This window comes from Lissotriton helveticus, chromosome 2_2 (genome assembly GCF_964261635.1).
Source record: "Lissotriton helveticus chromosome 2_2, aLisHel1.1, whole genome shotgun sequence".
In the NCBI taxonomy this organism is placed as follows: Eukaryota; Metazoa; Chordata; class Amphibia; order Caudata; family Salamandridae; genus Lissotriton; species Lissotriton helveticus.
Window position 1 is genome coordinate 379,256,586 of NC_136060.1, and position 26,367 is coordinate 379,282,952.

At 41.9% G+C, this 26,367-nt stretch overlaps 1 protein-coding gene and 1 long non-coding RNA gene across 3 annotated transcripts in view; one reads left to right on the plus strand and one right to left on the minus strand.

The window, feature by feature from the left end:
* The window catches only part of LOC144821479 (uncharacterized), a 41,873-nt gene extending 40,401 nt beyond the window's left edge, over positions 1-1,472 (plus strand). Inside the window, exon 3 of the long non-coding RNA XR_013608356.1 lies at positions 1,350-1,472. This is a non-coding gene — a long non-coding RNA (uncharacterized LOC144821479). The remainder of the gene's footprint in view (positions 1-1,349) is intronic.
* CFAP99 (cilia and flagella associated protein 99) overlaps positions 1-26,367 on the minus strand; it is a 381,916-nt gene that overhangs the window by 74,086 nt on the left and 281,463 nt on the right. For both annotated transcript variants that reach the window (XM_078679007.1, XM_078679006.1), the window contains exons 9-10: positions 9,738-9,821; positions 4,483-4,571 (exon numbers count right to left, since the gene is read on the minus strand). In XM_078679007.1, coding sequence (XP_078535133.1) covers positions 4,483-4,571; positions 9,738-9,821 — 173 coding nt within the window. The remainder of the gene's footprint in view (positions 1-4,482; positions 4,572-9,737; positions 9,822-26,367) is intronic.

The following is a 26,367-nucleotide window of genomic DNA, read 5'->3' on the forward strand; positions in this document are numbered from 1 at the left end:
GGACCAGTCTTGAGAATTCTGTCGTTTAAGCGCACATTGGCGGGAGCCTCCTGTTCTAGATGTTGTTATTTGAAGCAGGTTCCTTTTCCAAGGCACTGTTTGGGTAGCTGCTAAGGAGCCACGCAAAACAGAAGTAGGCAGCTGGCTGGTTATATCTCTGTTAGCCAAGGTTGGAGTGTTGTGATCCTTTTTAGGCATTTGGGACTCTATCCTTTAGAAAGGCAGGGTATTTAGCTTTAGTCACTAGACTTATCTGAATGCCCCAATCGCCCAGACGATCTTTATTCAACAGTAGGGCTGCAGCTATGTCTTTACTGTAGAAGGTTACTACCGTGGTCTCATTTATTTGGCCCTGTTCTGGGGCGATAAAGGCGACACTTTCAATGTCTGTTGTTGTTTTTATATTTTCTAGTCCTGGAAGTTGCGAAAATAAATTAAGGAGGTTTCCTCTGCAGAATATAGTTATGAATATTTAGATATAACCTTTCTTCACAGATGGTAAATTTTCATAAATGGTGACACTGAGAAATGGCTTTCATATATGAAATGAAAAGAATCTATATATTTGAGATACATTGCAGTCCTTCATGCTATATTGTTATTAAGGCTCTGTAAAACCAGGTGCCCTAATAAGTACTTATTTTTTTAACATTTCCGACTGTATTTATCCATATTTATTTTTTGGCCAACTTATTGGTATTTATCCATATTTATTGTGTGTTTTGAGAATAAGTGATATCGCAAAATGGTATATTTCCACATTTAACTCTTACATGTGCCCTCATACGTGGATGCCTGTCACGTTTTAGCAAATAAAGAAGCCACAAATAAGATAAAACTATACCTATAGCTGCATATTAGTATTATACTACAATTATATGTTACCATATGCCTGAGTTTAAGGAAATCTCATGCTGTTTTATAACTCCCTAAGCTGTCTAGTTGTTCAGCTTTTGCCTGGAGTTCATGAAAGACAGCATGGAGAGGCTCTCCCAAGAAGCACAATTTTCAGTATTTTTCCAATTTAAAAATAATTACAGACAGGTAACACATTGTTTTCTGTCTGTATTTATCTGTAAAAATCAGTAAAAATGGAAAACTCGGAGCCGTAAATGTTATGCACAGTGTTAGCCTTGTAATTATGGAGGGAATGTCACAGAAATGTAACATATACGTGGTGATAACTAAAAGTCTGCTGTAGAAATCCGAGTTTTAAAATATGTATGTAATAATGTAAAAAAAGAAAAAATGGTGTACACTGTCACTTTTTCACTTTCCACAAAATGTATATTTAAAATTGTGTGTGAATTTTAAAAGAAACTTTTGTTTATGTATCTCTTTTTTTGTAGCCCCGAAGAAGTCCATAGTGGTGAAACGCATTGGCTACATTTGAAGTAAAGAAAAGAGAAGACACTTTTTCCTAAAGAATATTAAAAAAAAGAATATAAATAAAGAAGTGTCTTTCAAACAAAGTCAATAGAGTTTGTGAATTATATATAACGTGTATGCTGAGAGACATAACTTCTGTGCAGATTTGCCATAAACAAAGTTTGATATATATTATTTGAATTGTGGTGTTAAGTCCTTTGAAATTGTCAATCCAAAAAAGTATCAATCTTTATTATTCCAATTTCTCTCTAGTTCTATTAGCCTTAGCATCAAGAGCTATTAGTGCTTTACAAAATATTTTTTTAATTATGAACTACATACTCCTGATTTGTGTCAAAATGTCTACATACAAGGCCAATGTTTTGAAGTACTGGAGGAAAGTTTAAAATAGAAAGGGATGTTATGCATGTAGGAAGAAGATGCATGACCCATTGTGGCAGCATTTCCATACGAAGACTTGACATAAATATATTCATTCAGTTAGCAATTTGGTATAGATTCCAAAGTAGGCAATCGTACAAGCGTGATCAGGAATGCAGAGATGTATTTCGAATAACAAAGTCTGACAGCATGTAATATAGCACAGAAAGTGCACTTTAGAAGTTACACATACTTGATAACATAAATTGAAAGATACATTAAAAATATCAATACATCAATTAGCCGAAATTCGACATAGTAATGCCGCAATAAAACACCAGTACTTTTATCAAATGATATTAGTTGTTCCAACTGGAACAAGCCTCACCAACAATGCCTTACTTGGACACCATGTCTTGGGTAGCATTGCCAATCAGAAAATAGAATTAATCGGATCTTATATCTTTCGGCCATGAGACGTATCTCATCAGTTTACATTAGAAGTTCTCCATTACATATCAAAGCCTTCAACTGTTGCCCTGCAGTGAGATACCATTTAAAACATACAGTGGAAAGCCTCCATTGTGGCAGAAGTAAAAAGAACAACCCTCTTACATATTTTTGCTATCTAGTTGGCAAACTAACAAGAGAGCCACCTTTTCAACAGTTTCAAAGGGCATTAATTGAGTTAAAGATTGATGCTTGTATGAAGTATTTACTCAGCGCTCTTTACCTAGCAGGACATTACCAAACAGGTAAGGACATTGGCGGACCCTTTTTGGTAATTTACCTGGTTGTACTTTACCATGCAGATAAGTATTTATTTTTTAAATTATATAAATATTATGTAATTTAAAAAAAAATGAAATTAAGGGATAGGTATGAGTTAAGGGATGGGTAAAGGTAATGGAGGGTATAGATAAAGGAAGGTAAGTGTTTTTTAGGGTTATGGGGGTTATAGGGGTAAAGGGAGTTAATGGGTTGCGACTGTTACGCGGAGGGTAGAAGTAAAGAGAGGTTAACAGCTTAAAAAAGAGGGTATCTGGAGAAGTGAATTGCAGGGTAAAGACGTGTGTAGTATTACAACATGTTGTAAAGGTCAACACATTGTAATGCCCTCTGGATAAAGTATTCAGGGTAAAGACCTGCCTTATAAAGTCTGAAATGTATTAATGCTAAGTGTAAATGGCATCTTACGGGGCTCACAGCAGGCACATCTATCTAATCATTTAGCAAAAAACACGTTCATTTGTTATGGTGCACAATAACAAGTAATTGTATATTATAAGTTCATAGGTACAGCCTCAATTTCTTTCCCTGGCACTGACTACATAGGTGCCCAATTCTCATCTGGTATTACCGTATTGAGGTCAACTTTCCACAGAGACCGTGGATGTTGCCATAATACAACACAACCACAGCGCCTTTATAAATTCCCTAAATTTCCAATCTAATGAACCGACATTTAACCTAGCATTATAGTGTGAATCTTGTTTCCTGGAAAATAAAATAATGCTCAAAGTGAGGACTAAGATCCAGACACTCTGGCCATGTTTTCCACACACTGTATGCTGCTTCCTAGGTGCTTCCAGGAATTGTAGCGCACCACTGAAAACCCAATAATGCCAGATACCAGGGAAGCAAAGGCAACAATAGCTTGGTTCAAAACGTGGGGGTGTACATTTTCAGTCAAGAATCAGCAAGTGCTGCCATATAATGTAGCACAGCCCACCTGACCTGGATTCAACTCTGAATCCGGCAGCGGGCTCACTGCGGACGGAGTGATGGCAGTGGCGCAGGAGGCCTGCCTAAGTCGTAATAAGGCCCTTAGTGACACTACACATTAGGCCCACTTCTGAGAGCTCGTAGTCTATCTAATTTAAGCAAAGGTAGAACTGCTTTATTTTTTATCATGTAAAGGCATATATGCATTGACCATGTAAAAGAATGCAGGGCAAAAGCTGCTTGGATAAGGCATGCGTGGTAAAAGCATGCATTATATTGTCAGTCATCCCTCATTTTTAGCACTAACCCTAAAATTACCCTTTACTTCTTTTACCACTGTCCACCCCTAAACCCTGAAATTACCCTGTATTTCTTTACCACTACCCAACCCTAAACCCTAAATTTACCCTTACTTCCTTTTACCACTGCCCACCCCTAAACCAAGACATCTGTGTACTAAAACCATGTGTTGTAAAGGCGTGCAAGGAAAAGACTGAATGGTAAAGGATGTTGCCCCAAAATGAGCATCCAAACTGTTTGTGTCTATTATGTTGAATATCAAGTGAAAATTGGACACAAAACACAGTAAAATGTTGCAGAAGAATTACGTTAATTTTACACTAAGCTCTAAAGGCTCCCAGTGGTGCCAGAGTCCATCATGGCAAAATAAGTCCCCATGGATAACCCTTGCACAAAATGGTAAGATGAGCACTTCTTCTCGAAGGACTATCACTCAGTGTTAAGAATTCTATAGAAATAGTTAAACGTCGGAGACCTGTTGAAGCAGATGAGTTCCTAAACACATATGTGCACATTTCTTAATATATATATATATATACATATATATATACATATATATATACATATATATATATATATATACAGAAAAATAAATGTTTTATGATCACTATTCCATTAGCCACGTCAGATCTTGCAGTGAGGTGAACTATCTGTCATATTAGCTAGGCATTGACAGGCATGTATCTAACAATATTAATATATACGTACTTCTGAAGCTCTTGATCCACTTTGCGCTGGTAGAGGGCTCCCTCTCGCAAGATGGCCGTGGCATTCAATCTGACCGGTATATTGTCAACCTGTTGCAAAGAGAGGGACATACTATGTTTACAATTGTACAAGTGATCCCTATAAAATGTATATTCATTTACTGCTGTATAGACGAATGAAAGACCATTCACTGTATCGTAAATGGAAGTCCTTTCTTTATTATTGGTAGGGTTCTTGTAAGTACCATTTTTTGGCATTCCATCACGGTTTTGGGACAAATCTTTGAAGATTAATCTGCCGATACTGTGAGGCTTTACTGCTTCAAATACATTGAGTTCAACTCCAGACTTGTCAACAAATGTACTTCCAATTGTTAGTGGTAACAATTGTTAGCAGAGTGGAATTTCCTTCATCTGCCACAACCCTAAATCAATGTTTTTTCATTTGCAGGAGAATCACTGCATCTGTCCTGCTTTTGGAACAACACCATTTCCGCCCCACTTTAAATTGAGCCTATAGATGTAGGGAAATTTTTTTCAAATTGTTCAATTATAAAATTGTTTAAATAAATGCACAACTTAGGTAAGTTGCGCTTTCTAACCCATGCTTAATTTCTCTGTTAACATCATTGCAAATCGTCATCATTGCGTTTGTGATTGGCAGTGTTTTTTGTAATGAGGACAATTCTTTTATAGGAGCAGCATTGCACCACAGTGGTCACAGATCTTTTACTGTAGAACTTATTTTGTGGAGCTATGTGGAGCTACCATCCTCAGACTCTGCAACTGCCTCAGCTGGAGTTCTGCTACTTCCAGAGTTCAATACCCTATCTCGCTAACATGGCAGGAGACACAATAATACTGCCGGACAATAATAAGAAAAGTATAGCAGGACAAAGGGATAGACATACCTACGTACTACTCGGATAAAAGTATGAATTAACACACACCCTCCCTAGATGAAGAGGCACATTCACACACATGTCCATGTGAGGGAGCAGGCATTCTGTTGCAGTGGGTGGTGTGGGGGCTTTATTATGGTGAAGGTGGTGTCAAGCATCTGGCCAGGGTGCATGCCTGTACTCTAGTGCATGCCATTGCAGAGACAGGTTGATTTTGCCACACTTGTGTGAGGATGTGTACGTGGAAAGTGTGCATAGCCTAATTTGAAATCACTGTACTATACTGAAAACCTTTTTGTGGTTGTTGTGGCCTTAACAACAAGATGACGAATGTGTACGATCCAATGGAGGGAGAGGACAGCATGGACAATTGATATAGCAACACACATCTTCTGGACAGTGGAGGAGAGGGAGGACGTAAGCAACCAAAGGGTCAGCCCAGAGAGATAATAGGCTACTGGGAGGAAGGAGGCCACGTGAACCCCGCCACTGTGTTGAGGTAGGACTGAGCAGGTTGTCCACACCTTAGCGGCACTATGCCTATGGTCCTCAAATTTCACCTCTTGTCCCCTCGCTGTGCAGCAACCAAGGTGACTGGAATAGTCGCTCAACAAGAGATCACAATGGGGTCTATTCACAAACTGCATTTTGCAGTAGATTTATTAGAACTATTAAAGTACTACAAAATGTTATTCACTAACCTACATGCAAAGGTCTATGCCTCTGCCTCTCCTATCTTTTATGCATGGAGCTCTCTGCAGAGATCTCCGCAGAGGTAGGTATACCTTTGAGTAGTTAATGGAGGGAGGGGGTAGTGGCTGAAAATTGGAGAATACTTACTAGTAAATGGAAGGGCTTAAGGGAGAACTAAGTAGGGCTTAAGAGAGGGAAAACGACGAGCTTAGGGAGGAACATGCACCCAACCCTCAAAAGAGTAAGTCCATTGCTATTCACAAACCACAGTCCTGCAGTTACCACAGCTAAAAAGGATCCAAATTATAGTAAATGTATTCCTACTCAGAGCTAGAGTAACTCTTGCACCACACAAGTATTATAAATAAAAACCCACTGGAATTATTAAATAAAAATATTAATACATTTAATGTTAAAACAGTAAATATCAATTAACATAATTATTTGTTTATTATAAAGTGTGTTAAGACCGATTTAAAAATATTGAATGCAATTTTCTTTTTTCTTTTAATAATTAAATTAAATCTATGCATAACTTTCAATGCTTTGTACTAGATAATATATAAATGTGCATATTATACTTTGGGTCTTTAGGTGGGATTGCTTTTATGGTAATCTTAAGAAAAACTATTTTAATTCAATTTAGTTTATTCAAAATCATTAAATATTTAGTTCAAAATTAAATGAATAATGCTATAGAAAATATTTGAAATGAATTTACCTTAATATTTAAATTGAACATATTTTCACTATTTATTTTTCTAAGTTTAACACACTTTTAAACTTTTCTGTATATTTTACCAGAGGGAGACCTCTGCTTCGGAGGGTGAGATCGAGCTTTGCCTACCTGTGAAAAGCCTCAAGTGTTATCCTTAAAACTGTAAATTAGGCTCCGACCTTTGTATTCAGGGGTTTGGGGCATGGAAGTCTACATTTTTTAGTAACTATAAATCGTAAATGGGAACACTCAAAAGTAGTAAAGTTGCTCAAAAACTTTGGAGTAAATTTACTTGTAGTAAATTCACATGTATAAATTTACCTTTGTGAATAGTGTTCAATGAGTCCTGGGTCAGTTGAGTACACGCCTTCATACACCATAAAGTCATATTTAACAATACGCAGGTTGGTGTGAATTTATTATTTGATTACATCAGTCAACGCATTTTAAAAATTAAACGTCAAACGCATTAAGGTTGAAAAAGTTTACACTAAGAATCGCCTTCAAACCATCAAAATACTGCCCGAGTTTAAATTTGAATTTGGATTTTATCTCTTATTTTCTTCATGAATTTTATCTGGTTTTATTGTGTCTGTTGTTTCAATTTTTAATAACTGAATCATTAAAATCATTCACAATAATCACACAAGTATTTCTCCACCCAGACCCTCGATCTGCATCACCACTAAGTTTCAGATAGCTTTAGGTCAGAAAGATGCATGTTAAACACATACCTACCCCAAATACCTATGCCAATAGTGTCTCCGCAGCCTGAAAGAGCTTTTAAGGCATTACTTGAACGCCACGCCCACCTACCACATCTTCTTCTTGATAATAACCAATGTTTCGTAAGCCCCCATGGAAAGGACGGGTGACAAACATATTTCAGTTGTAGACATCCGAGGCTAGGCGCATAGATGGGCATCAATACCACTACAGATAAGTTGGGATCTGGCGGAAAAAGTGTATGTGATCGAGACAGTGTGCTAAGACAGACCTAAAGGTGTGAGGAATCGAAGACAAGAGTACAGCAGGTAATCCATGGACTTTTGTACTTATCTACCAGTCCTTTCTGTACCACTAGCTCCCGTTGCATCTCCTCATTGAGTAGGCAAACGTCTGGCACACAATAGAATAGGATACCTTTGATGGCATAGATAGCACTGCCCCAACCACTATGATCTTGTTTTTATTCAAGTGCACCCATGGCAAAACCCTTGACGATCGGACCGCGAGCAGGAGTAGATAACTGGGTGGACTAACAGGAGAAGAGATTAGGAAAGAAACAATGAGAACTAAACACCAATGAAACCAAAGGTTTGAGTTGTGTAGAAAGCAAACACCAAAACAAGCACATTTGGCTAAAATATGGGCACTAAAGGTTCTGGGGCACTAAACATTCTGTGGCAGAATACCCAGAACAAAAGAGGAAGACTAGAGACATAAAAAGAGAGTTCAGACCTGATCTGAGGTGCCTTCACGAAACCCTTCTTAAACAATCAGTTGAGCATCTATGGAAAGAGCTGGACGTAGTGAGTAATCTTCTCTTTCTTGAAACGAGGAAGATCTCTTCCTGAAGCTTGTCTCCTGTGACAGTGACGCAGGTTACAGAAGAACACCACATGGAAGCAGTGCCACATAACACCGAAAGCAACAAAGTCAAATAAATATTTGGGTGCTAGCCTTACAGCAGGGTCAGCTTGTAGAGATGAGATTTCAGGTTGTTAGAAGCTACCCAGAGGAGTAGAATGGGACCCACCACAGCTGTGGTAGCAATGGCATGAACTTGAAACAGAGAAGTCTTGAAAAATGATGATGATGGCACCAAGGAAAACAAACTGTATAATAAAGAATGGTGCTAGTGACGATCCTGAAGCGAAGATGGCCCAGGAGATAAGGCCAAAACTGTTGCAAGACAGTGAGGCACAACTCAAGGGTGTTGTGTGTGCTTCATGCAGAACACACCTACCAGAAAGTGGCGCACCCATGAGAGGCCATGGAATGAAGTAAAAACAGGTGGAGTTACAGAAATACAAGATTGAAATTACTGCATTCGAAAACAGATTTATTTTATTTTATTTATAAAGTTTTATATAGCGCTAGCTACACCCGTGCGCTTAACATACACAAAGTAAGAGAAAATTGCATAACATCGCAGGACATGAGGATGCATAAAGATATAAGCAAATACATAATAATTATGTGTACAGTGAGGGGAGAAAGACGCAGGTGGTTGAAACAGTCAGATAACACCTTCCTTGGAGGTCCAAGTGAGGGGGGAGTCCTTTAGGTTATTGGTGCCTAGGTTGGTTGACTTGGTCGGTAAAGTATTGTTTACGGAGAAGGAGTTTTAGGTCCTTTTTGAAGCAAGAGAAGGAGGGGCTGCATCTGAGGGTCAATAGGAGTGTGTTCCCCATCCTGGGTACGTTACCAGAGAAGGATCGGCATTGGGTCGTTTTCCTTTTCAGTTTCAGGGGGATGATAAGAAGTGAGTTGGTGCTTCTCAGAGTTCTGGATTTTCCTGTTTTTATCAGTTTGCTGTTTAGGTAGTTGGGTGATTGGGCATGAAGGGCCTTGTGTGTAATGCAGGCCAGTTTGTAAATACATCTACCTTCCATGGGAAGCCAGTTGAGTGCGTTGAGGGTTGGTGTGATGTGTTCAAATCTTTTTACACCAGTTATGAGTTGAGTTGCCATGTTAAGGACTGACCTTAGTGGGGCTAGGTGAGCTTTTGGATTGTGTGCCACATACAGAAAATTAATATCTAAAATAGACTACATTTATAGTCACCTTACCTTGCGTATAAGCTATGCACAAATACAATGAAATTCAGTATTTATTCTTTCGAATCAATCAACAAGTAACAAATGGGTGGTTTTCAAATACCCTTTTGTGTCATAATTGTTGTACGGCTCACAATTTACAAATACAATATCCACTCACCTTGACTGCAGGGACAGGACGAGCTTTTGGTGCATTGAATGATAGTTTGTTTTCTTCCTCCTTCATAATTTCAGAGATCACACGCTGTCAGTATTAGAAAAATAGATTTTAGAGCAATGTTAAATATAGATTTTTTTAAATAAACAAATGTTATTGTTTTATCGCTTTTACCAAAGATGCACATACCACCGCCGGCTGACTAAAAGATAATACTGATTTTTAGCACTATTAATGCTTTGCTCCTCTGCCTCTCTGACTCCACACTGGTACCTCTTAAGGGCATCCAACATGCAGTAGCATCCCTCTTCAAGAGCCTGAAGAAATATTGCCAAATTACCCTCACCTATATGGAACTCCATTGACTCCCCTTGCCAACCGGCACCATCTTCAAAACCAGCTACACCACCTACAAAGCCATCACAGACACCATTTCTGACTATCAACCAAGACGCTCACTATTTCTGGTGTCTCTTGGCACATCTGCAGCCAGGGCACCATCAAACTGGATGGAAAGTTGTGCAAAAACAAGGCAAAAGGCCTTCTCCATGTATGCACTTCTTTAAAAACACTACATCAAAATGCAGTAACAGTCCACTTTCGCTCTTCGAAAGGAGCTTCCCCTTTAATCACATGCTATATCTCTGCCTTGAGCCAGGTAACACCCTCTGCTGCCTTTTAGCTAGGTTTGCGCTATATAAATACCACATACATACATATATGTTTATTCATGGCATAAAAATTGTCAACATTTTTAAACAAAACAGTGAATTTTTAAAGAGCCATTTTAAGCATCCCAATGGAAGGCGAATGTATCTGAACAACAGTAGGAGTTCAAGGATTTTTAGCACTCTAGGTAAAATAGAAGTTTGACTACTGGAGCATTCTCCAGAAATTTAGTAAAGGTAATTCTTCTGGCCTTTTGCAATAATTTGGCACCACCACGTGGTGGTGCCTTACTGCACCAGTACTACTGAACAAAGAAAAGCGACCAACTAAAAAGTTAAGAACCACAACATTAGTTCTCCCCACCCTAAATATAAATGAGTCACGGTACTTGGTAGGTTAAAATTGGTGACTGGCTGAGAAGCTTCAAAGAATGAAATCGAAAGTTATGATAATCAAGGGCTATAGTGATGACGTAGATGCATACTCAATGCCGAGGTCATTGGTTGTCACCTAAAAATGAAGCCTTTTTCCTTGGACTACCAAGGCCATGAGGGTTAATTCAGAAAAGAGTAGAAAAAAATAAACATTTTAGGAGTTTAAGTACCGCGTTTCTATTCTAGGCATGCATGCATAGCTGGGATAGAACTTAATGAATCTTTGTGAAGAGCTATTTCAGGAGCTACAACTGTCACTTAAAGCCAGCCCAGTTTGGATCATTTGAAAGTCATGACTCATACTGCACTAGGATCACCTAATGATGGTTTGTGAATGAAAGATTGGTGTGCAGCTTTGGAAGCCCTGGTGTCCCAAAGTCACATTGCACGTCAGAGTACTTTCCTATCCAGGAATAGCACAATCATTGCATGTAAACAGAACTGCCATTTTTGTACTCAATTCCCAGTGCCATGCGGGGGCATTATATGATGCCCCATTAATAACTCCCTCATCGTGCCTCTACTTTGTTTTAAGAATTAAGACATTGAATCAGCCCACAAAATAACATGGAGACTTCCTTTAAAAATTGATTGCCAATTATTTAATTGCATGACTATAGTAGACATGATACCTTTGCATGGGATGAGTCCCATGTGGGACGTATAGTAAATCTTAATCCTTCCCCATTGAGGGTCCAAAGTCAAATAAGCATATCTGACATATTTTGAAGCCTAAACCCCATCTGCCAAACGTGTGTGCCAATTTGCCGCAACTCACTAGGTTACACCTCAGAGAATAAAGGGAACTGTCCTGGGCCATGGTGTCTAGGTCTCGGGTCTACCTAATGGGACAATTCTCCCCACCTCTAACCAGTGTTGCTCTCTCCAAACAAGATGCAAGGGTGCATTCTAAGGTGTCTTCATACTCTCAGCCCCAGGGGGCCAGTATCCACCTGGACCACTACCCTAAATACCCTGATCCACCCTGAGGGTGTGTGGCCTGGGGAAATTAATTTCTTTCTTAAATATTTTGGGAGGAAAAGTAAATAACAAGATGAGGTGAAAGTTATAACTTATGTTGAAGCCAGTAGAGTTTTCTTAACGAGAGGGACTACCATTTATTTATTTTATTTATAACGTTTTATATAGCACAAACATGACCCACGGGGGTATCAGAGTGCTTTACAGTACACTAGTATCACACACTTTTTACATACAATCAGAAATCGCATACAATACAAAAGAGGTAGACATTGGTGTTTGGATACAATCTGTGGCATAAAGTCATCAGAGAGTTAACATTTTAGGGTGTTAATTCGTTCATTAGAACTATTTTTGATTCTTTTTTTAAGGCGGCAAAGGAGGAGATTCTGCGTACATCTGGGGGAAGGGTGTTACAAATCTTCGGTGCGATACCTGAGAAAGCTCTGCACCCAGTTCTCTTTTTGTGGAAGGATTGAGGTTTTAGTAGTAGTGAGCTCGAGCTTCGCGAATGTCTGCCTCCTCCCGACCGCTCCAGCTTTTGTGCTAAATAGCTGGGGGTGTTGCTAGGTAGGGCTTTATGTGTCATGCAGGCGATCTTTAGTTGTATTCTCGCATCGTAGGGTAGCCAGTTCAGAGCCTTCAAGGCAGGGGTGATGTGGTTATTTCTTTTTATTCAGGTGACCAGCCTGGCTGCGGTGTTAAGCGACGCCCTGAGCTGTGCTAGCTAATATTTTGGAAGACTGCATAGAGTGGTGCTTCCATAGTCCAGTCTCGGTAGTACTAGTGCTTGTACCGCCATTTTTAGATCAGTCTGTGGGAGGAAGGGTTTGAGTTTCCTTAGGATACTCAACTGATAATTCGCTCCCTTGGTGGCATTGTAGATTTGCACCTGCATATTTAAATATTTGTCCAGGGTGACTCCCAGGGATTTTGCGGAGTTGATGAAGTGTGGGGCGCAATCGGAGAAAGTTTGATGCTTCAGCCATAAGTCTATCTTGGGTGTGTGATTGGGAGGGGAGATGAGGAAGAATTCAGTTTTCTTGGTGTTGAGCATAAGGTGGTTGACATTGAGCCAACTTTGGATATTGTGAAGACCTACGTAGACCTGTCCGCAGCTTTTGAGGTCTACGTAGACCTGTCCGCAGCTTTTGAGGTCTACGTAGACCTGTCCGCAGCTTTTGACTGCGTTTCGCATTCAAAACTGTGGACGGTCTTAAGGCTAATGGGAGTGGATCCCTCCCTTTTAGATTTTCTGAGGGAACTCTATTCTAGTGCCTCGGCAAGAGTGTGCTTTGGTCTGAACGGAGAGCTGACGGCATCTTTTGGAGTAGAGCATGGAGTCAGGCAGGGGTGTGTCCTGGCCCCCTTTCTTTTCTCATTATACACCAATGGCCTGGAGCCAGAGATGTTGAGGGGGGCCCAGGACCTCCCATGGGTAAAACAGCGCCTGATTCCCGCTCTCCTCTATGCGGATGATGCCGTCATTCTCGCGCGCACACCGCGCGAACTTCAGAAATCTTTGAATAGATATACGACTTTTATGGGCGGTCTGGACCGACAAGTGAACGTCAGAAAAACGTTTGTCATGATCTCAGGTAAAGGGAGAAAAGGAGTAAAAGACATCTAACTCGACAACCAAAAACTCGAGGTAACTGCCCAGTAACCCATACCTTGGAATCATGATAGACGATAGATTGACATGGAAGCCAGCAGTAGAGACTAGATGCCATCTCTTCAGAAGATCCATGGCGGCACTGATGAGTTTCTCCCAGAGATTGGGGAGGAGGGCACCAGTGGAGCTATTGAAAATTTATAGTGCCAAGTGCCAGGCCATAGCCCTGTACGGAGCGGGAGTCTGGGGACACACGGACACCAGCGCCCTCCAGGTAGCAGAAAACATTTTCTTAAGATTTCTTTTAGCCACCCCGAGAGGCACTTCAACCTATGCCTCTCATTTGGAATTAGGAATTCCTTACTTAGAGGATTTGCTCAAGATTCAGCCATTGATGCTGTGGCGGCGCATTTGGACTTCTGTCAAAAATGCACTGACGCAGGCAATTATAGCTGATACAATGGCTCTTGACCAGTCCTCAAAAGTAAAGTGGCTCTGCTACATTAGAAACTTCTTTAAAGACCTTGGCCTTGAGAAATATTATTTCCACCCGGAGTCAATAGTTGACCTCCCGAAGCGAGCCTTAAAGCAACAAGCCCTCTGTCATTTAGAGACATTGAGATTGACTTCCGAGGCGACAAAACCTTCGGTTCTCCATGCGAATATGGTCCAGTCAACTTACGGCATTCAGCCATATTTAACCCTTCAGGTCACTACCTATGAGAGAATGTTGCTGACAAGATTCAGATTGGATACTTTTTTTAGACTGGTTGCTTTCCCCTCGACTAACAGCTGGGACCACAGTCTTCCCTCATGTCCCTGTGATGGGGAATCAAACCAGTCAAATTTACATGTTATCATGCTTTGCAAATTCTATCACCCACATAGGAAAATTTGGCTATTACCAACACTGAGGCGCTGGGGCCTTAGACATTGCCGGCCTGTTTTCCTTCGCATCCAAATGTTGGAATCTGAATCTGTATGTTACATTGTCCTTAATTTCTTAAAATGTATTATGAAGCATAGGAAAAACCTGTAAAAAGCTCTCTGGAACTTCATCTCTATGAATCGAAACGTTTTGATATTCCCTTTTAAAATTTGTAAAATTGCCTTTGTATGAATTTCTTTGGAACCTATTTTAGTAATTTGTATATTTGTGCTAACATGTAAATTGTACTTTTTAATGTTCTTTTTATGGGTTTCCTTTGTGAAAAGCCGAATAAAGAAATTTATATATTATATATATTGTGAAGAATGGCATTGAGCGAGATGAAGTCATCTGGTGAGAAGATTTTCATATATAGTTGTGTGTCATCCACGTATAGGTGATATAGAATGTTTGCAGAATTCAGCGCATTGGCGAGGGGTTCGATGAGTAAATTAAAAAGGATTGGTAATAGTGCTGATCCCTGTGGAACTCCTAGGGTGACCATGGATGGTTGAGATAATGATAGCTTCATCTTGATTCTTTGGGTTCTGTTGCTTAGTAAGGAGGTGAACCATTGTAACACTGGACCGGTTAGGCCCATCCTTCGTTCAAGTAGGGACAGCAAATTGCCATGTTTAACCGTGTTGAAAGCGGAAGATAGGTCAAGACGTATCAATAGGCACGATTCGTTATGATCTAACATTTTTAAAATGTCATCCATTATGTGGGTGAGTGCTGATTCGGTACTGAGGCCTTGACAGAAGCCGGATTGGTGTTTATCTAGCAGGTTGAAGTTCTCGATGTGGTTTCAGAGTTGAATTTGTACACATTTTTCCACTAGTTTCGCCAGAGTGGGGATGTTTGATATAGGTCGATAGTTGTTGAGGTCTGTGGAGGTGTGACCTGCCCTATTTTAAGGTAGTCCGGTAAGGAGCCTTGCACATAGTGGTAGAATAGATGTCTGTATCATTTTGAATACAGATGTGTTTTGATAGATGCAGGCTAACCCCCCACCGGATTTCTCAGTTCTATCGAGGCAAAGTATATCATGACTAGGGGGGACCAGTGGGTCAAGGATGGGAGCAGATGAACTCTTTAGCCATGTTTCGGTGAGGATGATGATGTCCAGATCATTCAAGAGGATGAGATCGTAAATGACTGAAGCATGTTCGTTAGCCGATCTGCAATTGATTAGTGCACACTTTAGTTTGCTAGTCAAGTGAGTGAGGGTAGACTGCAATATGTTCAATCTCCTGAGGCGGAAAGCCGGGAGTAGGCAGAACTTGCATTTATTTTAAACTGTGTTTGTTATATTTTTAATATCCTACCTGACTGGATCCTATCTGCAGCGCAACCGTGCAGCGGATCTAGCGCTGACACGGGACCTCGCGCCCACAGAGAACACCCCGCCGCCATCACCAGCGAGGCCGCTGGCCACGCCCCTTTCTAGGCCACGCCCCCCTAACCGCCCCCATTACACATAAAAATGTGCAACTTCAGGAAGCGCAGCGGACGAGCGCAGCGGGCGCGCCGTTTGCGCGCTGAAGGCGCGCCTAAGGCAAGCCCGTCTGCGCCCGTCCGTGATGGGCCGGGACTAGGGGCTACAACCCCTGGTATCGCATTCTCCGGTCTACCCCACACCTACTCCAGGGAGGCTCTTTTTAGCCTCAGGCCATCACAGTGTTCACACTGCACTACCATGAACCCCCAGTGTGCTCCCCTAACCTGTCCGACCTGCTCTCTCCCCCTCACATCCTTTCCCTCCCTAACCAACATAGCCTCTTCTAATTTCCCTCAATCACGCTCAAAACTCTCCTCTATAGTACTGCCTGAAACCCGGATGCTGATCAGCTTAAACTGTAGATCATTAGTTAAGCATAAGAGAGAGATCTTTGATCTACTCGTCTCGGTGGAACCTGCAGCCTTATTCCTCACTGAGACATGGCTAAAAGACTACTCTGGCCCGGATATTGCTGCTGCTCTCCCTGACAACTACACCTATGTTGGTAAAAACAGAATAATGAAAGATGGTGGAGGGATAGCCATAGTTTATAATAGACTGTACTCCTGCAAGTGGGAAGACCTTGAACTACCCAACAGTGAAGCCGGTCTTTTCAAGCTGTCGCTATCTCCCAACTTCACTCTTTCGGGGATGCTCATTTACCGTCCCCTCGGCCCAGCGAGTTCCTGGGCCGCCACCTTGCCTGAGTATGTAGCATCTTTAATCCAGAACTCAACTAACTTTACAATTATCGGAGATCTGAATATGCACTTGAATGATTCTTCCTGTTCCACCGGCATCAATCTTTTACAGGACCTGGCTGCTCTAAATATTATTTTACAGAACTCTGGTCCCACTCATAGAGCAGGGAACCTGCTAGACCCTATCCTATCTAATTTAGAAACCATCACATGTGAAGCCCCTCTACCTATTGTATGGTCTGACCACTATATGGTGACTTTCTCGGTTACCATTGGCTGTCTTCCAAACACCCTCGCTAATCCTACAGAATCTAGATTATCTAGAAACTGGAATAAATTGGACCTTAAGAAACTCAATTCTTGTCTTAAGAGTTCTAGGCCTTTCACGGAAGTCACCAGTATTGAAACAGCTGATGCTGTTAATGCCTGGCTTACACATGCAGCCGATGCATGCTTACCGCAGCGCATGCAAAAGTACAACCTCCACCATCCGCCTGCACCCTGGTTCACAGCCGCTTTAAAAAATGAAAAAACCATCTGCAAAAACCTCGAGCGCAAATGGCGCATAAAATATGACCTGTGTTCCAAACAAAATTACAAAGCTGCCTTAACTAAATATCATTCTTTATGCAAAACTGCAAAAGCTGAACATGTCAACCTAACCATTCTTGAGGCACAAAATCGTCCTAAAGCCCTTTTTAAGGCAGTACAAAAGCTCTCGGGCGCATTGTGTCAGCCTTAACCACCTTGTCTAAATACTGCACAGTGCAATTCTTTGGCTGAATTCTTTATCGCCAAAATTGATGCCATTTATTCTGCTTTTGAAAAAATTACCCCTTTCCCTTCTCGATCTCACCCACCAGCCACAATCAGACCTGTTGATCAAGTGACTTTAGAGGACAGATTCCCTACCCCCACACAGCAGACCCCCCCTACAGTATCTAACCTCACGATCTCCTGTGATTCAGAAGTTCCATCGGACACCAGTCCCCCTGCGTCACAGTTGATCGACACATGGGATTCTCTCAATATCAATACACTCTCTGACATTATCAGCAAAATCAAATCTGGCTCCCCTTTGGATCCTTTTCCCCCCCAAATATTAAAAATGTTGGACAATTCGTCCCTGGAACTCATTATGGATCTTCTTAACTCCTCCCTTAGAGAAGCTACAGTACCCTCTGCATGGAAACATGCGATGATAATGCCTCTGTTAAAAAAGGCTAATGCCGACCCTAGCATTCCATCGAACTTCCGCCCCATTTCACTCCTCCCGGTTTTCTCAAAAATCATGGAAAAGCACATCAACTTTCAACTCTCTTTCCATGTTGAATCGAGGGGAATTTTACATCCTTCCCAATCCGGCTTTAGGTCAGGTTTCTCGACGGAATCCACCCTATTGGGGGTCTCTGAAAACATCCGATGCCGAGTGGATAGGGGGGAAACCGTGGCACTCATTTTGCTTGAGTTGAGTGCCGCATTTGACACGGTTTCCCACCCCATTCTCATCAATGCCCTTAGATCATCTGGCATCACCGGCTCAGCCCTCAATTGGTTTATCAGTTTTTTATCAAACCGTACGTTCCAAGTCTTCTCTTCCTCATCAGCTTCCCAAATTTATAAATCGACGTACGGAGTTCCGCAAGGTTCCATCTTGAGCCCCTTGCTCTTCAATTTGTATGTCAGACCTTTGGCTACTATTGCGGAGCAAGCTGGGCTCACTATTTACTCGTACGCCGATGATACTCAAATCATCTATTCCCTCTCTACAGGCTCTCACTCTTCTTCCTCTTCCCTCTGCGCAGGACTCAGCAACATCCCAGCTTGGATGTATGACAACAAGCTGAAACTGAACGGGGGTAAAACAGAGCTTCTTCTGTTTGGCCATAATACCACCTTATGGGGACCCCAACACTGGCCCTCTCAAATGGGCACTCCACCCATTCCGTCTAAAACAGCACGCAACCTCGGCGACATTTTTGACGACCAGTTATCCATGAAGAACCACGTGGTTAAAACCTCCTCCACTTGTATTACTATCATTAAGTGGTTACGTAAGATCATCTGGATGCTGCCCCAGGATACTCAAAAAACCGTGGTCCAGGCCTTAATCACCTCTAGATTGGACTACGGGAACATTCTTCTCCTGGGAGCTTGCAAAGAAGTGACGCGTAAGCTTCAGACAGTCCAGAATATGGCTGCCCGTCTGCTCTGTAAACTCCCTAATACCTCCCCTACATCCAATTCTCTTCGCACTCTGCACTGGCTTCGCATTGAAAGCCGTACAAAATTTAAGGCCCTATGCTTTATGCACAGAATAAATGCTGGCCTGGCCCCACCCTATCTTAAATCCTTGGTACAGCATTACTGTCCCCCCCGCCTTCTGCGATCATCTAACCAGCACCTGTTCTTGGTTCCTAGAATCAAAAGATCCAGAATGGGTGGCCGCTCCTTCGCCTGGCTGGCCCCCTCTTTATGGAATTCCCTTCCTCTCCTGTTACGAACTGAGCCCTGCTATCTTAAATTTCGCAGACAGGTAAAAACATGGTTATTTAACTTATAACTGCCATCCTTCTGACCGCCCCCCTCTCTTTTTGGTTTTAGCGCCGGGAAACCTACGGGTAGCTGAGCGCTTTATAAATTTAAATATAAAAATATGTTGACCTTTGTTAGGTTTTCCCTAATTATGGATCTGTAGTTGTGAGTGGATTCTCTGCAGGGGTTTGGTCGAATGGATTGGGTGGTGCAACCTAAAGACTTGCTGCTGTCATTATGGCTGTTGTTTGATATGAGAAGGTCATGTAAGTTATTGTCAGATAGGCCATCCATAGCCCTCATAGGACGATCCGGGTCGTCGAGGGAGGGTATTTTACTCTGTGTTGTATAGTCTGGGTGTGGATTCGTGGTGAAGTATCTACTGGTTTGCTGACTTATTCGGTTCACGGTGTCGCTAGTAGCTTTATTAGAAGTTAGGAGTTCACTGGGGATTGGTGATAGATTTTGCATTTCGTCCTTGAGATGGGCTAGGACTATGGTTAACTCGTTGAATGGCGCGGTCCAGTCATGGTTAAGACACTTTGTTAAGTGTTTGGATGTGTGTTCCCGTATGACCTCCAGTATGGCCTGGTTGCGTTGAGATCTGGATATCAAGTTGAGTGAGGATATCATTAATAGTTTTTGATGGGGTTAGTTGAGTAAGGAGGGTAGTTGGTAAGTTAGAGTAGATGTGAGGGATGGTCTTAAGAGATGATAACATGAAAGGGGGGCTTCTGTATGGGAAGGGGATATGGTCGCTGAGTGTTGATTTTGGATGAGCGGTTAAGGCGTCAAAGGTGTTAGGGGATGATACGGGATCAATGTAAATGTCGAGTCAAGAGGAGATTTGTCAGATAGCTCACCTGCTGGTTGGGTGATTGGGATGTCAGGGGTGGAGTTTCGGTTGGTGCATTCTCCATTAGTCGGCGGGTGAATCAGGTGTGTGCCTGCATTGGGGTGGTTGGTATTTAAGCTTATGACAGGTCGAGCTGTACCCGGGGGCCCTTGTGTGATTGAGCCAGTTGTGAGGGACATGTAGGGGTCATTGGAGGTGTGGCGAGATATAGAGTCCCTTGATGTCGTTAATGGATTAAGTATCAGAGGTTGCGTGCCTTCTGGAGAAACGGGAGGAGTCATGTCGGGGAGAGAGTTTTTCGTGCTGTTTTCTGCCCTTTTTAGAGTATGAAAGATCTTATCTATGAGTGCTAGATTGCTATTAGATGCTTGTATGAGGATCTTACCATTATTGTATATGGATATGGTGGTATTCGCCTTGTAGAAGTCCGAGGCTGTGACCGCCATTTGAGGGCGTGAGGGGTATTTTGGGTGTTGGAGATTCGAAGCATGGAGTAGAGGGTGTTCCTCCACTGTGCACGTTTTTTGGTGTGGAAGATGAGGTGATTCGATAGTATGCTTTTGTTGGTGCAGAAGTAAGGGTCTGAAATCAGTGTCTCCGGGTGAGTTTTCAGTATCCTGTGTTTATGCTTCTTGGCTGCATTTTTCGATAGATTGGGTGGGGGTAGGAGAAGGTGAAGACATGGGAACCTGATGGCTGTAAGTTTATTTAATTTTTATTTATTTATTTCCCTCTCTCTTCTTCTCACTTTCATCCTTCTTTCTCTCTTTCTTATTTTCTTTTCCCTATCCCTTTTGTCTGTATTTCTTTCTTTCCTTAGTTCTTGGAGTCACCTTCACCGCTTCCTTCTTTCAGCTATTCGTTTATAGCTCAAGTCTGTTAACTGTCTGGTGGAGGCATTGATGGAGGTTAGGCTGTTCTGAGAGGGCCTCAGCCTTAACAGTGTTGTTGGGTCCTGTGTGTTGGACCTTTTTCCACTCAATCCGGGACCATTGCAGTAGAAAATGAAGTGTGACAGTGTGAGGTGATTACAGGACCAGCAATAGCAAGTGTCTGTTGGATGTATGACGTTACAACGCATACTTTTACCACGCATACCTTTACAACGCGGTATTTACAACGAATACCGTTACAACGCATAGCGCTTTGGGGTGCTGGATAGTGGTAAGTATAATTTTCTATTCCAACTCCAGTCCCCGTGGACACTAGGGAAGGTGTTGGATAGAAAATTAAACTTATTACTTACCCTAGAGCGCCCCCCAGCGCAATGCGTTGTAATGGTATGCGTGGTAATACCTGCGTTGTAATGGTAGTGCGTTGTAAAAATTTCGTTGTAAACGTTGCATACCGTGTCGGTTACATCTGTGCAAAAAATGGCGTTACCGGAGGTCCTGTGTGGGCCAAAGAAAAATAAACATTGATATTGTAGGCAGGCGATGCATTCTGAGATGACAAACTCAGCACATGGCTGGGTGCCCGCACTGACAAACCTGCCTAGGTGTGTTCTTATGTTCTTACACACAACTGACCCAAGGGCGTTCGGTGAGCCATTTGGATCACAGGATGTAAATGGTGGCAGCATGATTGCAGAATGCAGCCCTGGGAGAACAATATCAAACTTGAGCATCTTCTTTGGTTCCCGTATGCCTTTAGAAGATGGTGGTCAGTCCATAGCATGGTGTCTAAGGATCCCAATCCAAGATGAAAGTCTTTCTCCTATGATTTCAGTTCCTGTAAGGACATATATATCAGTAGACACTTCCAGCAGAAGGACTCATCACAACGCATTTGTTCCCTTATTTTTCACTGCATTATTCTATATACATTTTAAATGTTCTTCCTCTGGCCTCTCGTTCATTCTTCTGGCATTTCATTCATTTTCTTCTATTTGTGTCCCAGATTTTTGCTCTTTGAAGTTGGAACTTCTGCTGGATCCTTCTCCTAGATACTGGCCTGGCTCTTTTTCCACTGTTCCCTTAGGAGGAGTTTGATGCTGCCCAGTCTCATTATTTCTAATCTTTTTTGGGACCCTCTTAACCCCTTCCACGCTGATGACGAGCTGGGCTCGTCATGGCGTAGCCTCCTCGCACGCTGATGACGAGCCCAGCTCGTCACGTAATATGCGCTTTTAAAAATCTCCGCGTACGAGCGGAATTCCGCCCGCACGCATGCGGTTAAAGAGACACTTAACACCTTTCATAAATAACACTTTGTGCAGGTTGGCACTCAAGCTGCTGGGAGGAGTTTCCCTTTCTAGATGGGGACTCAACAGACCAGTCAAATATTCGGTCCTTAACAGTGCCTTATTGAGTATATATGAACCAAACAGGCATATAAAGGAAAACCTTATTTGACTGTGAGAGATAGAGAAGCAGTGGTGTCCACTGTAAGAGAACAGAAATCTGTTAAAAGCAGAGTATCTGAAGCAAAGCTGATTCAGGGCTGGAATCAATAGAGTGAAAACTATGGTAGATCTTATTAATGTTATTAATTCTGAATCACAACAGCAACGGTTGCTGTAAGGCTGGAGAGTAGATGGGCATGAAGTTGGCACAAAGGGGTATTTTGAAAAGGTCACAGAGCAAACTGCTAGCTGATTCAGTCTTAAAAGCGTAGTGGGCTGAGCAGGCCTTATTGATCAAAATGTAATAAGCTTTCCTAGGACTCACTAAAATAGCATTGGCAGATGGGCATAAACCAAGCAGCCACGCTGTCTCAAGAATCTTGCAATGACACTGAGCAAAAGCAAGTTCCTTGGTATACGGAGGCAAACCAGAATTTGCTTTACAATAGGAATTTGCTCTGCGCGGATCGATGTATTTGGTAGTGGGACCAGGCAAGGTATAGAGCCGTATTAAACTTTGTGTGATTTCTAAAGTGGAAAATGGAGATCCGAACAGCAAGAGAATGTCCAAGATTAGATAAGACCATACTTTCCAAAGAATAGGAGGACTGGACAAGGCCAGGAAAATGTAAAAGGAATTTCTAAGGTGACCAGCATCAGAGAGGATACCAACAGGAAGTCATCAGCCAAGAACATAAAGTCAAGTATATACCCAGCATTGCGAATGAGAGCGGTGATGAGCTGGACAAAGCTTCCTTTTCAACTGTGGTTCTGCCAGTGGTATTGTAGTGTAGTTCCTATCTTCCCAATAGGCTCTGCGCATTGGAATAATACCTACAGCAGTAAAGGCCTAGGCCAGACGTTAACTAGGTCTACTACTGTCGATACTAGACTTAAGTTTTGGGTTTGCCAGCGTAGCTCAGAGTTCGCTAGAAACTTTCTCGAATGTTCAAGGAGGAATTAACTTCCCTGATTAGACAAGAAGGGATTTAGTTTCTGACAACCATAGAACATGACAACTTTGCTCTCCCCTAATCAAGAGTCAATCTCGAGAGTCGTGTGAACAAAAGGCAAATTATTTTACTCAGTCAGTACATGCATTCTTAGTCTCATCAGAATGTAGAGAAAAGGAAAAGACGGGCGTGTTCAATAAAAAGGTGTTATTTATTGATCAGTCTCTTTTCTCATACAAGAGAAATGGATCGATATTATTGCAATACTTATAGTTAAGTAAAGTGCATACATTAAAAGCAATAGTATAAAGTAATACTGTAAAAACATTGATATGGTTTCTAAGCCATATGATGTTTAAAATGAATAAAATATATTTACATACACATATACATTTGACTAAACGTACTCAACTGGTGTTTCTAAATACGCCTACCCCGTGTACCTGACCTAAGCCTAATACGTGGGCGGGAATAGAAAGTTACAGTTTAAGTTAAGTTTGTTTTTGCCAAGTGAATAACTAAAGAATTCTCTGTGAGGGGCTATTCAGTTCTGTACCTGGAAGTTAGGATGAATGAGGAATGGTATCTCTCTCTCTGGTCTCGATATTCCAGGCTGCCTGCGAGGGCTACTCGGAAACGCCGGTGCTGGATTCTCGGCAGGAGAAAGCAGCTTCTCTCAGCGCGTCAGGAAGGCGGGGCTGCTGCCAGCGGGGTCTGCTCTGCTCTCGGCTTCGGCAAGTACGGCTGCTCCGTCTCGTCACCACGCGTGTGTTTGCATAGGGCAAGATCGGTAATATTTATACCTTTAAGGTGCCGAGATTGACGTAAGGATGGATATAGATACGTCAATAAAGATGTCATACGATTTGCTCGTTAGCACATTCTTTTACTAAAGTTCTCGGTGAAATCAAAACAATGGCCGCAGGGTTTTGCCCAGGTTGTCATAGGTTTGATTTGTTATGAGAACTCCGTATGCCTTATCAGGGGCTGGAGGAATATCGCTTGTCTAATTAGATCGCAAGCGTTATGACTTAATCAGATAACACGTTCCTGTGCCGTAGTGTGACTGCGTCAGATAACGGTATCTGCATCATGGGGAATTTCTGCCTCATGGGCTGACTGCTAGTTAACTTGTTGGTTTGTTTAACTAGAATAGGGTCAGGAATAGGGGGATCGATTCAGAACCGATAGGAATACATGACACCCACTCCACGCTAACTATGGACATATTTACTAATCTAGGCATAGTATAACATAGTACAACATACTATAGAGTAGTGTGTATACCTTACCACCCCAAAATACATAAATGCATTTTGAAATTTTCAAATATACGGAAAAATTGCAGACATATATATATGGTATGCACTCAAGCTGTAGAAAAATGCCAAAGTAATCGCATTTGTATACATTATTGCTTATTTGGTATATGAGAATTACACATGAAATGATTTCTGACAGAAAAAAGTTTCGAGACCATTTCATCACAGAATAAAATATCTTTATGAACATGCCAGCGGGCAGCTAATGTCTATAAGCTATCTAAAATTTTTTGTATTAGAAACCTTAGTTCTTTAAGAATAGTTCTTACTTTAAGCAGAAGATAGTGTCCCGAAAAATATGCAAAAATATTTTGGGGCTGCTGGAAAAACTGCTGTCCGTGAACTGGAGCGAAAATGTTCATGTGACTTTATTTTTAAAGTTGAAGGCCGAATTCAGGGAACGCCGTGTGCGAGCTTGCTCAAAAGTTTCTATTTCTGTTCGGGTGAGAACATCATATCATTTAGGCTTTCGAAAAAACTGTCAACAGCTTCCTGGGAAAGTTCCACTAACTCGGAAATAGGTGTAATCATGCATTCTTGCGCATGATTGTCTCCATTGACATTCTGATTTGTATTACTGACAGAAGGTCGTACCTGTTCGATGCTGCTTTCATCTTGAACTTCACTACCCATCAATCGTAGTGGTGAAGCTTCCACGAATGCCTTCATCAGGATTGGTAGCCTTTGAGGGCAGCACAAAGCATGAACCTTAATCGGGCTCAACAATGTTTCTGCATCCATTGGCGCATCCGATTGTAGCGTCAGACAGGTGTCTAACACGCATTCTTCTCCGCATAGCAGACACCTCAATACAGGTAAAACACATCTTTGCCACATTGGTCGAAATGATAGAAACCAAGTCATGTTCAGGTCTCTAAGCCGGGAGAGTCCCAGGATTTTTGATATCCGGTCCCGGTATCCAATGGCTAGGATTGTTTCTTCCCTTGTCGCAAGAGTTTTGTCTGTGATATGGGTTGCCATAACGAAAAATAAGGACTAAGAATAGGATTCCTGCAATTAGTCCCAGGATCAGGGTAAGTCCGCCAAAAATCGAATGGACGAAATCTGGAAAAATACCCAGTATGGCTTTGAATGGTGTTAATGCCATCGAAAATACTGTCTTAAATACCTTTGAGACCCCATTGGTATCAGAAATATTTAAGATTTCATTCAGGATTTCCGCGAAATGTACGGGGGAATTAGTTGATAATAATGTATGTATCTCTGCAGTCGTCCTTGCCACTTGTAGATCATACGTTTCTTTTGATGACGAGAGCCTGGTAGGCGTCTGAAGAAGGACTGTTTTCATTCTGCTTAAAGTATCTATTCGAATAGAAGTAATTTTCAAATCGGGCCATGCCCTTGCCTCCCTGTCTGGGAAGGAGCTGGGGAACAATGTGCGTCCACAGCACTTGACCTTCGCAGTAGTAGTTACTAGATAAGGAGTCCCGGCATAAGACTACAACATCTGCGGTCTACAATAAGAATGTAACTCCCATTATAGAGTCTTTGAAAGAATGGTTCTATTTCTGTTGCAGGTGCGCCTTGCTGGTGACATGAAAGGTTGTATGAATTCCCTTCACAGGCTCCATGCAAACTAATTCCGTTACACAGAAGCGTGCCGCTTAGTGACATCTCACAATTGTTGCCACTAAGAAACACTTTCTGTCCTTTATTACTGACACATGCATGTGAATAGGGCAGGTTCCAAGTTGTTTTAAGGTACCCCTTTCCCAATTTCTCGTACATGCCAGCCTGTATATATTTTTGGCAGTATTGAAACCTGAAGGTTGA